The 14,563-nt window shown below is 42.1% G+C and overlaps 1 protein-coding gene across 1 annotated transcript in view; it reads right to left on the minus strand.

Moving 5' to 3' along the window:
• TGS1 (trimethylguanosine synthase 1) overlaps positions 1-12,756 on the minus strand; it is a 50,346-nt gene extending 37,590 nt beyond the window's left edge. Inside the window, 3 exon segments of the mRNA XM_017861653.1 lie at positions 52-224; positions 3,108-3,172; positions 12,513-12,756. Of these exon segments, the coding sequence (XP_017717142.1) occupies positions 52-224; positions 3,108-3,172; positions 12,513-12,613 (339 nt within the window). The 5' untranslated portion in view covers positions 12,614-12,756.
• Between the last annotated feature and the right edge of the window lie 1,807 nt (positions 12,757-14,563).

Here is a 14,563-nt window from a genome sequence, read left to right on the forward strand (position 1 = left end):
CGATATTTTATAAAGAAAACTGAGAGAGAATAAAAGTAAATTAATATTTACCTCAAAATTCTTATGTGCAGATATCCTACCAAATTGAAGTGGCAATCCCATACTTCTCATGAGTTCAGCCTCAGAATCAAGCTCACTTTCATCTAGGCATATGCCTTTGCTGTCAAGTGATTCCGCAGTACCACAAGAATAATCACCTTCCTCCTCTTCTGTCGCCTGGTCTCCTATAGATAGCATTTATTAGCTTAGTTTTAAGGAAAACTTAAGATGCAGGTTTTCTTATTTTCATTTAAAAAAACCCTGAGATCCAGAGTGACTGATTACAGGACCTGCCCAAAACAAAGGTAGGCAAATGTTACAATTTTTTTATTTTTTAGAGATGGGGTTCTCACAGTACTGCCCAGGTTAGAGTATAACAGCTATTTGCAGGTATGATCATAATGCACTAAAAAGCTCTGAACTCCTGGGCTCAGTCAGTTCTCTTGCTTCAGCCTCATAAGCAGCTAGGATTACAGTTGCATGCCATCTTGCCTGGCCTGCAAAGTTACAATTTTTAAAGGAAAAAAAGAAAACAAACCAACAAAAAACAACTGACGGTATGCTGGGCACGGTGGCTCATGCCTGTAATCCTAGTGCTTTGGGAGACTGAGGCAAGCAGATCACTTGAGGTCAGGAGTTTGAGACTAGCCTGGCCAACATGGTGAAAACCCGTTTCTACCAAAAACACAAAAATTAGCTGGGCGTGGTAGCAGGTGCCTGTAATCCCAGCTACTCGGGAGGCTGAGGCAGGATAATTGCTTGAACCTGGGAGACGGAGGTTTCAGTGAGTCAAGATCGTGCCACTATACCCCAGCCTGGGTGAGAGAGCGAGACTCTGTCTCAAAAAAAATAAAAAACAAAACAAAAAAAACCAATTGATGGTAATATGGACTAGTAAAAAAAAAGCCAACGAAGAATCAAGAGACAATTTCTCGTTGGGCTCTGCCTGCCACTATTCATCCAGCTGCCCATTTAACTTACGCTTATTGAGCATCTGCTCTACGTTGGGCACTGTGCAAAATACTGAGGATGGAAGGAAGACAACAGGCCATGTAACCCTGGTCTGTGGAGAAAATATTTATATGTTCACATTCTTCACCTGCAAAATTACTGAACAAAGTCAGTGAATTTAAAAATAATGATTTGCGAAGTTATTTTAGGAGGTGTTAACAAGAGCAGGTGAGAATTACGTCTTCATGCCCCTCACAGACAGTTCAATACATCTGGGACTTAGGTTCTGGGATTTTGTGGAAGAGCTGATTTAATGAAAGGATCCTGCTATCAGAAGTCTGAAATCCTGGGGCTGGGCACAGTGGTTTATGGCTCTAATCTCAGCATTTTGAGAGGCTGCTTGAGGCCAGGAGTTTGAGACAATTCTGAGCAACACAGCGAGACCCTGTCTCTACAAAAAAACAAAAAACAATAACAAAACTACCCTGGTGTGGTGGCGCCCATAGTCCCTGCTACTTGGGAGGCTCAGGCGAGAGGAATGCTTAAGCAATCGCCACATGGGCAACAGAGCAAGACCCTCTCTCTCTCTAAAAAAAGAGAAAGGTTTGAAATCCACTGAACTGGAATATTTTTTTCAAGCTCTCTGACTCTAATTCTTATAGAAAAACCATTTATTACAACAAAGTAAGTTTTACTTTACCCTAATATGGTTATCTAACAGTAATTATACCATTAATGGAACATATGCCATTCAAGTGCTCTATTAACTATTTAAAATTTAGATAACAAAAATCATTTTATATATTAGCATACTCAATTAGCACTGGGCTGCACTCCAGCTTGATGATCTCAGGCAACAGAACAGTAAATCTGACAAAGCCAAAATGAAGACTGAAAAAGAGAAATCTCGTGTGCAAATTCTACTACAAGAGGGAGAAAGATACCATTCTAAATAATGAAGGGGATTCCACTTGCTACTCCATTCAATATACTTACGAAAGCTCAGGAGACAGCAAAATGGAGAAGATGAGTTAAGTTTTACGTTCCTTTCATAGTATGCGTATTTTCTTATGCTTGAGGAGCCTAGTGTTATAGGAACTTTATTTGTATAGCATAGCACTGAAACACAAACCGAACATTCCATCCAGTGATCAACTGAAAAAAACAGTAATTTGTTCCATCACCATGAGAGTTAAAGGATTTCCAAAGGTAACTATGACACTGTACTTGGGCTGACTTTGGCTTCTAACTCCATGCTGTAATTTTCTCTGTGTCTAGAAACACAAAAGGCCTATGTGGAAGGACAAATGCAGTAGAGAAGTTTGAGAGACCAAAGTGAGGCTCAATATACAGTATAAATTATATTTGTTATTTGGGAAAGTTAACCAAGATGACAGTCTCTTTACTTCAGGCAAAAGACTATAGATGTTCACCTGGAATTTTTGTCCTGCAGCATTTACCTACATAATACACTTCTGATGAAGTGTATTATGATTAGAATTTACATATTCTAAATTGGAGATGGAGTCTTGCTCTGTTGCCCAGGCTGGAGTGCAGTGGCATGATCTCAGCTCACTGCCAACTCTGCCTCCTGGGTTCAAGGGATTTTCTTGCTTCAGCTTCCCGAGTAGCTGGGATTATAGGTGCCCACCACCATACCTGGATAATTTTTGTAATTTTAGTAGAGACGGGGTTTCACCACGTTGTCCAGGCTGGTCTCGTACTCCTGACCTCAAGTGATCTGCTTGCCTTGGCCTCCCAAAATGCTGGGATTACAGGCATAAGCCACCACATCCAGCCAGAAACCACATATTCTCTACTTTTCAAAGTTTTAAATTCCAGGTTGCTCATATCTAATGGCGGCAACTCAGGAAAGACCACTGCACAGGGCAAAAGAGGCTACATTGTCATCACAGGAGCTATAGAAAAATAAAAGATCTGCTTTCATAGAGATTCCAGAACCACGTTATAAAAGAAAATAAAAATTGTCTGATTACAGAATTATTTGGCATTTATTTTTATGTTAACAAATCAATACAATATTATAACAAATTACACATAAACACATTATGGCTAATTTCAGCAAAAAAGGATTATATAATTTTATACTATATTACCTGAATTGTTGTCACTGTCTCTGATGTAATAGCCTTTTAATCCCAAATTGTATAATTTTCGATCCCTGCAAAGCAGATTAAGCAGTTCATATTGAAATGAATTAAGCCATAAGTTTAGAGGGAAAGAAATCTCAAGCCATCATAGATTAATTAATAAAAAGCTTATGAAACAGAAAAGCAATCTGCTAACACATTTTCCTCACTTATAACGTAGAGGCAATAATACATTTGTCATGGAGCTGTTGTAAGGACTGACAGTATATGTAAAATATTTAGCACAATGCGTAACACATGGTAGCATTTATTACTATAACTACTAGTTACTAAAATTAAGGCCAGGCACGGTGGCTCACACCTGTAATCCCAGCACTTTGGGAGGCTGAGGTGGGCAGATCACCTGAGGTCAGGAGTTTGAGACCAGCCTGGCCAGCATGGTGAAACCACATCTCTAGTAAAAACACAAAAATTAGCCGGGCGTGATGGCAGGCGCCTACAATCCCAGCTACTTGGGAGGCTGAGGCAGGAGAATTACTTAAATCTGGGAGGCGGAGGTTACAGTGAGCTGAGATCACACCACTGCACTCCAGCCTGGGCAACAAGAGCAAAACTCCATCTCTCAAAAAAAAAAAAAAAAAAAAAATTAACGGTAATTTTCCTGGACATTGGGGGAAGAATCTGATATTCCTTTTGATACATAAACAATGGGGTGTTCTCTAAATTTTGTTGTGGGTATAAAACAGTGGAAAGATTTAGCTTACATACACATAAATCAATATGCACACCCTAATCCATTTGCTAATAAGACAAACTATCCATTGTGAATAGTAGACAAGGTATTCATGGTCTGAGCAAAGGTTACCAAAATAAACCTAACAGAATACTTAAAAAAAAGTGAAAGATTTTGCTTTTAGTATCTTCCTGACTATAAATTCAGTTGTAATAAATGCCACTGTAACTGCCACAAGAAGGCCAATTGCAAGTGGAAGTTAACATAACTTTTCTAATGGAGCTACAATCAATTTAACTAAACAAAATTCTAGTGTACTTGCTCTATTTCACATCCTCTTGTTTCTTTTTTGGAGATACTATATGAAATGTAAAGTAGGTGGTGACTCAGCAGGATGGTGAACAGGCAAGGGGGTGATGTGCAAACGTGCTTTGGCAGAACATATGCATTGGGGGTGGGGAGCAGGAGATGCACACGGGGCATCACTGGTCTCCCCAAAAGCACCTAAAGATATGAGGCACTGAGGTGTCAGGTGAAGGACAGGACCAGTATGGTTGCAAGTTGGTTACAATGAGCAAATATGTAAATATGTTGAAGATAATGTTAGCCAAGATTCTCCTTGTTGAAGGTTACTTATTTACTTTAATATTTTAAAATTTATTTTAATGTTTTTAAATAAATTTTTTAAAAATAGAAATGAAGGTTATTTAAAAACAAGGTGGGCTCAAGACATCATCTGATAGGAAGGCAGGCTAGAAAGAACCCTCAGGTGTTGGGTCAATATTAAAAATATTGTTATAAACTCACGGCATTTAAGTTTATATACACAGCAGACATAAAAATAGTTTTCAAAAGTGTTACGTATGTGTGTATATATGTACGTATACACACATATATAGACATATTCATCCATGTGTGTAAAACACACATCTATACACTGCTCAACTCTCTCTACTAAGAGGGCACAAGAGCAATAAGCACAATGAGCACCCAGCTTTTGGTTTCTAAATACTATTTTCCACTAAAGGAACCAAGTTGCCCTGGAGAAATGACAATTCCAGGTTGGAGCATGAACTGTAAAAGATAAACCTGGGTCATCTTATGCCAGAAGGTTAGGAAGCACTCAATGCTACAAATACCAAAAGGACACAGGAGCCACTTTAGAGTTCCCCACTGGCCAAATTAGAGACAGTATCAGCACCAAATTGATGTTAGCAATGGAATATAACCTGTTAGTAAACTAAGAATCTAGATTCCGTGTTAACATAAATGAATAAATACATGGGGAGAGAAGGGAAAGCGCTTCTTACAGAATGCTAACTAATAAATGCAGTAGGAGTGAAGGAGACAAGAACCACTCCTTGGCATCCTTAACAGAGGTACCTGATTCAGGCAGAAGTTATCAAAGAAGGGCAAGGCTTGTGGGTTTACTGGAAAACAGGACACTGATATGACACTGGAATATGCCCCCACAAAATACTGATTAATACAGAGGGAACCATTGTGACTTTACAGTAGAAAACCTGGCATTCAGCAACATCACCCATGGTGGTATACTATCTACAAAAAGTGCCTCCTGAGGCCACACAGAACTGGGCACAGTCATCATTTCTGTGGCATTCCTGCTAAGACATGACCCAACTATTCCTGATGAAACATCAGACAGACCCAGGTTATGCAAGGTCAGGCCCCATCTCTAGAAAAAACAAAAAAAATTAGCCAGGTGTAGTGCACACCTAGGATTCTACTATGGGAGGCTGAGCTGGGAGAAATCACTTGAGCCCAGGAGCTTGAGGCTGCAGTAAGCAATGATCATACCAATGCACTCCAGCCTGCGCAGCAGAGTGAGTCTCTGACTCAAAAAAAAAAAAAAGCCATGCCAGACAAGGTGGCTCATGCCTATAATCCTAGCACTTTGGGAGGCAGAGACGGGTGGATCACTTGAGTCTAGGAATTTGAGACCAGTCTGGCACACACGGTGAAACCCTGTCTCTACAAAAATAACAAAAATTAGCTGGGTGTGGTGGTGTGGGCTTGTAGTTCTGGCAACTTGGGAGGCTGAGGCAAGAGAACTGCTTGAACCCAGGAGGTGGAGGTTGCCACTGCACTCCAGCCTGGGCAACAGAGCAAGACTCTGTCTTAAAAAAAAAAAAAAAAAAAGAAAAGAAAAGAAAAGAAAAAAAAGAATACACACGAAATTATTTGTAATGAAAAGCATACATGTTTCAGTTCAAAAAGGTTAAATTCAATGGAATTGATAAGATGGTCATTAAACAGTGTTTTAGAAGTCATTCTGATTCAAATCCAATTGTGTATTATTTTCTGGAGGTGTGAGTTGTGAAATCTTCTCAACTTTTTATATTTCATAACTTACATTCTCTCTCTCTTCTCTTTTAGAAGTAGGGCTTCCTAAACGTTAACATCAGTACCCGATCATACTGTGGGCCGTGAATTAAGCATGTAGTCTTGGCTGCCATTGACTACAAAATGACTCTCCTTTCCTGGCCTGCATCTCCTACATAGAGCCAGGTATTTTTTTTTAGTGCGCTTCTTGGTCCCACCACAGTGCTAGCCTGTAAGCCTTCTGGAGGATGGGCCCAGCTTAACAGGTCAGGTCCTGAGAAAGCGGCAGAAAGGCCTCTCCTCATGGGTGAGAGGTAAATCAGATGTCCAAGGTTATTACTAGTATGTTCCAAGGCTACTGTTAGAGGCAGAAAGATCAGCAACAAGAGAATACCAGCTCTTAAATTTTTATGAAAACTGTTTCTTACTTAAAACTTTCAAGTATCTCCAAGAGCATTCATCACCAGGAATGATGTATTTCTAATGCCTGGCATTTGAAGAATTTCCATTATGCTTGCTAAGTATTCTCTATAAAGCCGTCTTTGAGTTTGATTAGTGTAACTTAATCCACAGAGCATAATGACTCTGGATGAATTGATGGCCTCAAAAATAGAGAAGATTTGTTGTAACTTCTGGAACTGGCACATGTAAGGACTAAATAAATCTTAACTACTGACTTGAATTATAAAGCAGGAGACCCAAACTGGATTGCAGTAATCCCACCAAGATACTGCTCTCCTTAGAGCCCTAAGCAGCCACCTGAATTCTTATCCTCATACCTCTGAATACAGCAATCATCACCATGATGCCTAAGTCATCTTTCTATTGCAGCACCCGACACTTGGGTGGCTGAAATAAATGCTGAATAAAAGATTCTTGGAAATCTCTGAAGTACAAGTAGCAATTCCTCTTTTGCAAAGGGACTGTGAATCAGCTTCATTTTCCTTTAAAAAAAATTTTTTTTGAGACAGTCTCACCCTGTTGCCCAGGTTGGAGTGCAACGGCGTGATCTTGGCTCACTGCAACCTCCACCTCCTAGGTTCAAGCAATTCTCCTGCCTCAGCCTCCCAAGTAACTGGGATTATAGGCGTGCACCACCACGCCCAGCTAATTTTTGTATTTTTAGTAGAAACAGGGTTTCACCATGTTGGCCAGGCTGGTCTTAAACTCTTGACCTCAAATGATCTGCCTGCCTTGGCCTCTCAAAGTGCTGGGATTATAAGCGTGAGCCACTGCACACGGTTGGATTAATTTTCAAGTAGTAAAATGGAAAGGAAGTCCTTTCTGAAAGTGTTAAAAGGGGATCACAGAAGTAATATGTGACTTGCCCAAGGCCACACAGCTGAGTTTTATAAAAGCAGATAGATATGCTGTCTGTAAGGTCACTACTCTTTTAAATTCTGACTCAGGAACCTGTTGGGGGGAAAACATATCAAACAATTTTTTTGTATCCTATATGAAAGACTAGAGATAACCATTAGACACTGTCACATGAGTTTGATCAGAGGGAAATACAGGCTCTTCAGTTTCCAGAATAGTTCTCTATCTCCACGAATCTATATTAATGTTAAAGTATCTGAACAGAACACCAGTTGTTCTAGTGACTTTAGACTACTTAAATACCTTAATGAGGGAGATTCAATGAAAATGTGTTTTATGCCAACTGGTAGCATAGTAGAAAGGCTCTCATGTCATACAGATGTGGGGTAGAATCCCAAGGCTGCCATTTACTGGCCATGTGATTTTTTTTAGGCCACTACTGAGACTCTGAGACAGGGTCTCATTCTGTCACCCGGACTGGAGTGCAGTGATACAATCATGGCTCACTGCAGCCTCTACCTCCTGGACTCAGTCTCCAGAATAGCTGGGACTACAGGAGTGCCCCATCATGCCTGGCTAATTTTTTGTATTTTTAGTAGAGATGGGGTTTCGCCATGTTGCCCAGACTGGTCTTGAACTTCTGAACTCAAGCGATTTGCCTGTCTCAACCTCCTGAAGTACTTGGATTACTGGTGTCGGCCACCACAACCAGCCAAGACTCAATTTTCTACTTGAATAAAGTGAGGATAACAAGACATACCTCATGGGGCTGCTAGAAGGCTTAAAAATTTTTTAAATTATTCTGACATTTGTTAAAATGGAAAAGAAAGGCTTTATTTAGGATAACTGTGATAGTAATCAACATAATGGTAGCCGCAGGCATGTAATCCCAGCACTTTAGGAGGCCAAGGTGGGCGGATCACTTGATGTCAGGAGCTCGGGACCAGCCTCCAAGGTAAAACTTCATCTCTACTGAAAATACAGAAATTAGCCGGGTATGATGGTGCACTCCTGTAATCCCAGCTCCTTGGGAGGCTGAGGCACAAGAATTGCTTGAACCTGTGAGGCAGAGGTTGCAGTGAGCCGAGATCATGCCACTGCACTCCAGCCTGGGCGACAGAGTGAGACTCTGTCTCAAAAGAGAGAAGAAAAAAAAAAATAGATAATGGCAATGGAGAGAGAAATTTTGCTTAACTTCAAGTACAGCAAAGACAGGTGAAGATAGCCAATGGGCAGAATTCAGGGGCGTGGTCAGTGGATGGAAAATTACTGAGGGGAGATATCCAGGGTGGGGGGATTGTTGCTATACCAACAGGATTCTTGTTGAGGGCAGGCCAGAGTGATCAGATACTAAGGGTGGGAAGATTCTTGCCACATGGACTTAGCAGGATTCTAGTTAAAAAACAAACAAACAAAAAACAAAACTAAGGGACTAGGCTGGGTGCAATGGCTCACACCTGTAATCCCAACACTTTGGGAGGCTGAGGTGGGAAAACTGTTTGTACCCAGGAGTTTCACATCAGCATGGGCAACAAGGTGAGATTCCTGTTGCTACAAAAAATAAAAAAATCAGGCAGGTATGGTGGTGCACAGCTGTGGTCCCAGCTATTCAGAAGGCTAAGGTAGGTGGACTGCTTGAGTCAGGGAAGTTGAAGCTGCAGTGAGCCATGATTGTACCATTGCACTCCAGCCTGGGTGACAAAGTGAGACCCAGTCTCAAAATAAAACTTCAAAGACTAAAAAAAAAAAAACAAACAAACAAAATACCCAAGAACCACCCCACCTCCACCAAAAAAAACCCAACAAACAAAAAACTAATGGACTTGGAAGGATTCTTGTTAAAACTGGACCAGACAGGTTGAAGACAAGTCCCAAATGACAAGGCCTAATCAAAAGGAGAGCTCACTCAGAGGAGCCTGTGTAAAGTTTGGTTAAGGAGTGCCTCTGTCAGCACAAAATGTAAAACAATTAGTAGCGGCACTTAATAAGTCATCTAAGGGAGGAGACCACCCCTCATATTGTCTTATGCCCAATTTCTGCCTCCAAAGAAAGAAGTAAAACTAAAAGGCAGAAACGAAATCCACAAGCAGACAGCCCAGCACCACACCCTGGGCCTAGTAGTTGAAGATTGACCCCTGACCTAATCGGTTATTTGCATAAAAAAGGCACTGTGCGGGTGCCATGGCTCACGTCTGTAATCCCAGCACTTTGTGAGGCCAAGGTGGGTGGATCACAAGATCAGGAGATCGAGACCATCTTGACTAACATGGTGAAACCCCGTCTCTATTAAATATACAAAAAATTAGCTGGGTGTAGTGGCAGGCACCTGTATTCCGAGCTACTTGGGAGGCTGAGGCAGGAGAATGGCATGAACCCAGGGGCAGAGCTTGCAGTAAGCAGATATCACGCCACTGCACTCAAGCCTAGGCGACAGAGCGAGACTCTGTCTCAAAAAAAATGATAAAATAAATTAATAAATAAAAGGCAATGAAAAGGACACTGTGAAGACCCCTGTCCAGTTCGGTTCCTTTCTAATTACCGGTGTATGCAGCCCCGGTCACGTACCCTCTGCTTGCTCAATCAATCACGACCTTCTCACGCGGACCCCTTAGAGTTGGGGAGCCCTTCAAAAGGACAGCAATTACTCACTCAGGGAGCTCGGCTCTTGAGACAGGAGTCTTACTGATGCTCCCGGCCAAATCCTTTCCTTCTTTAACTCGGTGTCTGAGGGGTTTTGTCTGCAGCTCTTCCTGCTGCAATCAATCGATCCATGGGATTTAGTCAATTCTAGTGGATACTTTTAGTCCTCATTTTGCTTGATATTTTGGCAGCTTTCCAATGTTGACTATACCTTCACTGAAACACTTGGTGACAGTGTACTTGGGCTTGTCTGTTTCCTAGTTAATCCATCTCTTCTTGTCTTTAAAAGTGTTGGAATTCCTCAAAGATAGATCCCACTCCCCACACTTCATTAATGGGTTCAATTACTATCTAAGGCTAAATGGCTCAAGTTTTAAAACTAGCCCAGACTTCTCCAGTGCTCCAAATCAATATATCTAACTGCTTATACTCTTGGTTATCTCACAAGTACCCCAAATCAAAATATATAAAATCAAACTCATGATCTCATCTTCATTGACCCAAAATAAAACCCATGATTCTCCAGTGATCCCTACCTCAGTGCAAGGCAGCAATACAATTCAATCCCCACCCCCAACAAGTTTTCTCCTATCTTTCCACCTTTCTCCATTTCTACTGCCATCTATCCTAATTCAAGTCACTATAATCTCTTGCCTAAACAATGGTCTTAAGTGATTCTCTTCCTCCAAACAATCCTCCACACTGTGGCCTGAATAGTATTTTAAATATGCAAATCTGATCACGTCATTCCCCAGCTTAAGGTTTTCCTATAGTCTACAAGTCCTGCAGGTTTTGACCCTGCCCACCGTGCACACCCTATCTTCTTTCTTTCCCAGTCTTTTCTTCTTTTCTTTTCTTTTTTTTTTTGGAGGGGGAACAGGCTCTGTCACCCAGGCACGACAATGGCTAACTGCAGCCTGGATCTCCTGGGCTCAAGAGAGCCTCTGGCCTAAGCCTCCCGATTAGCTGGTACTACAAGCATGTGCCACTACATACTAGCTATTAAAAAAAAAAAAAAAAATTTCAGTACAGATGAGGTGTTGTTATGTTGCCCAGGCTAGTCTCCAACTTCTGGGCTAAAGCGATCCTCGCTCCTCAGCCTCCTAAAGTGCTGGGATTATAGGCGTGCACCACCGTGCCCGCCGTCCCTCCCAGCCATTTTGTTCAGTTTGGCAGGCTTTCTTTTGCTCCTTCAAGGCCCTTACTGAGTTCAGCCTGCAGAGAACGCTTCCTCCCACTGAAACTTACCCCAATTTATTCCCGTTAGACCTCTTTGCAAAAGCTACTTCCTCAAAGAAACTTCTGTGACCCTTGGAAAAACTTGTTTTCACAGCACCCTGCACTTCTCTCTCATAGCACTTATAACTATAACCAACCAAGTAATAAAGTAACCAATTGTCTTAATATTGATCTTCTTTGCTAGGAAGTAAACTCAAGACAAGTAGGGACAGAATGTCTTGTACCTCAGTGCCTACCAGCATACTTGATATACAAGAGCACAAAAAACATTTTCAGAATGATTGTATGATTACATGCATGCCTGATTAAAAAAGGCTACAATACTTTTACATTAAATTTAACACGCTTAACTTCTTTTTGCGTTTTCAAATAACTCCACAAAATTACACGAGAAAAATGATTTCCTTCAAACTTAAAACCTACTATATTAAACTATATTAAAAGTCTATCACATAAAATTCAACTCCACAAGATTTAACTCTAACAAAATAAGCATGTGAGATTAATATACCCGTTATAGAGATTCAAGTGGCTTAACTCACGCATTTAATATAAAGAAAACAATTCATAGAATTCATCTTGACGGTATTTTCCTGCATACTAGCTCTTTTCCATGTAGGGCAATTTTACCTGATACAAAGATTTCCCCAAAATAAAGATATCACAAAAACTGATGTAAATATGGTTGTCTTTTATCTCAACTACTTTGAAGTTTTAATTATGTGCATTTGGGCTTAAGTAGATTTTCAGGTTTAAAAAAAGACGTTAACCAAAGCAAGTCACTCAACTTTAAAACTTTAACTTTATGACATCATATCCACTAGAGATTTCATTTTACATGTAGCTTTCCCCCAATTTTTAAATGTCCCCTCGATTTACAAATATGAGATGGCATATAGCACCTACGACATTTTTTCATAGCAGCCTAACAAGCAGATGTAGTCCTTCCCTTAAAAATAACGGCAGTGGGCGACCACTCCGTCATGTCTGAGGGTTTTGTTTTTCTTAAACATGACAGTGCCCAAGGGTCAGATGCTCTGGCTGGTTTCAGAGATAAATTGCAACCACGTTTGCAATACCTACATTTCTGGGTAATGACTGTGCTAGAAAATGAAGAAATTCTCGTTTCTACTTACTCTACAAATGCCCTGGAGCAAAGGCACAGGATCTTAGAATCCTCCCGCTCCTCAATGAAGAGAAACATTTCCGCCACGCGGCTCCACTTCTCGCAGCACATTTTACCACTTCTGAGGCAGCTCTGCCGTTCGCAGCCCGGGTCGCGCCTGCTCGGCCTCGGCTCGATTACTGGAGACCTAAACCAGGCCTCCCCGGCAAGCCCTGGATGAGAAATTAGGAACTGGACCGAGGCCGTTCGCGCCGGGAGCTAGCCCGGACGCCGCCGCCGGAAGTGGCTCCGAGGGGCCACCGGAAGGGGCGGGACTACGAGCGGTGTCACCCCCTTCGCGGCCCGGCCTGCAGCCTCCGCTTGACTTCTTCCACACGGTTAGCTTTGGAGGAATCCGCCGCGCAAATCTGTCCGTCCCCTTGGCCACTGAGCCCCCGAAGAGCTTCTGTCGCCGCTCTAGGGTAAAGGAGAGCTGCTCCTGCTCCCGCCTTTCTGAGGTGCGTCGGCCCCCGCGCTTCTCCCGCCCGGGCGTCCGGTCTGGCGGGGCTGGGAGCGGCAGAGGCCGCATGCGTCCAGTCTCCCAGAAGCCGCCTCGGAATCCCCAGTCTCTGCGCGGGCAGGCTCGGCTTCCCGCCGGGCTCCGTCGCCAGAGTGGCCGGGTGTGGAGATCCTTCCTCCTCTGGGTCAAATGAGCTTGCTCTTCCCGCCCCTCTTCTCCCCTCGCGCTCTAAAACCTTCGGTTCGGCGAGTTTCATCCTAACGCATCTGGTGGGGCGAGGCGTCTCTAGCCTCACTAGAGGCCTTTAGGCTTGCCCATTGACTTCGCTGGTTCCGGAACCCAGGTCGAGCCTCCAGTGTAAAAACCGAGGGGAAGTGTGTGGTGATCCCGAGAGTGTAGGGGGAAGGCCGCGTGGGTAGAGCGTTCGTATCCAGACCGATCAGGCTTGGAATCCTGGTCCTAACCTGTGACCTGGGCAGGCGACTTCACCTTTCTGAGCCTAACTTTGATCACCTGTGAAATGGGGATAATTAATAGTAACTACTACATGAGGCTGCAGGGAGAACTAAACGAAACGATGTATATTACACTTTCCTTTTGTGCTCTTAATCGTTGGCGTCGGTTTGGACCTTGTAGGCGCCAAGTGCTATCTCGGTCCCTGGGGTTTGCAGCCTGTAAAACAGGTCTCTGCCTTCAAGTTACTAATTATCTAATAAGAAAAAAACGTTCATGTGCGCATAAATAGGATGGAGCAAATGGAAACAGCAGCATTGCTGCATCTGTAAAAAGCAGTGTTTGGTGTGTGGTATTCATGGAGGCTGCACTGGCAGCTTCTTCAGAGACAAGCTCAGACTTAAGAAATTGGAGCGCTTAGGACGTGGTTGGTGCTACGAAATGCCAAAATAGTATTGGTACTTCTTTAGAACTATATAAAAACTGAGCTAATATTCCGGCATTTTGAATGGTCACTAGCATTTTGGCCACCTTTACTAGTTAGTGGAAGTATTCATTTTCAAATGTTTATTCCCACCTCCTTACTGCTGCCCTGCTTTGAGGTCAGAGATAGATTGATTTTGGTGGTTCAAGAAGTAAAAGTGCTGCACAGTTACAGATATACCAGTATAGATGTGCAGCATTATTGGGATGAGTAGCTTAAGAGCAGAACAGTAATTATGAAATAGAGTGTAAGATTTTAGCTAGAAGTTGGGCATTCTAGGATTAAAAAAAAAGTCTTGAAGGGTAATTTGTATCAACCTCGAGTTTAAAGCTTGAAATAAAAAAAGTATTAAAGCTAAACGGATAAGATTTACCAGCTATCTTGACAGATACTAAACTGCAGCTTTATTCATGGTTTGAAGTAGAAGTCTTATTCAGTAAAACAGTGCTGTGCCTCTGTTAAAACATTATTAAATATGCAGAAAGGAAACAGGAAAACTTGTGTTTCAGTGACTATATCTTTTAATTGGCATTTTCAGAATGTTCTCAATGTGGCTTATGTACTGAAAGTAAAATGGAAAGTACTGGTAATGGGTGTTCAAAATATGTATTCCTTCCTCCCTCCC

Source organism: Rhinopithecus bieti, unplaced genomic scaffold (assembly GCF_001698545.2).
Source record: "Rhinopithecus bieti isolate Rb0 unplaced genomic scaffold, ASM169854v2 scaffold_62033, whole genome shotgun sequence".
Lineage (NCBI taxonomy): Eukaryota > Metazoa > Chordata > Mammalia > Primates > Cercopithecidae > Rhinopithecus > Rhinopithecus bieti.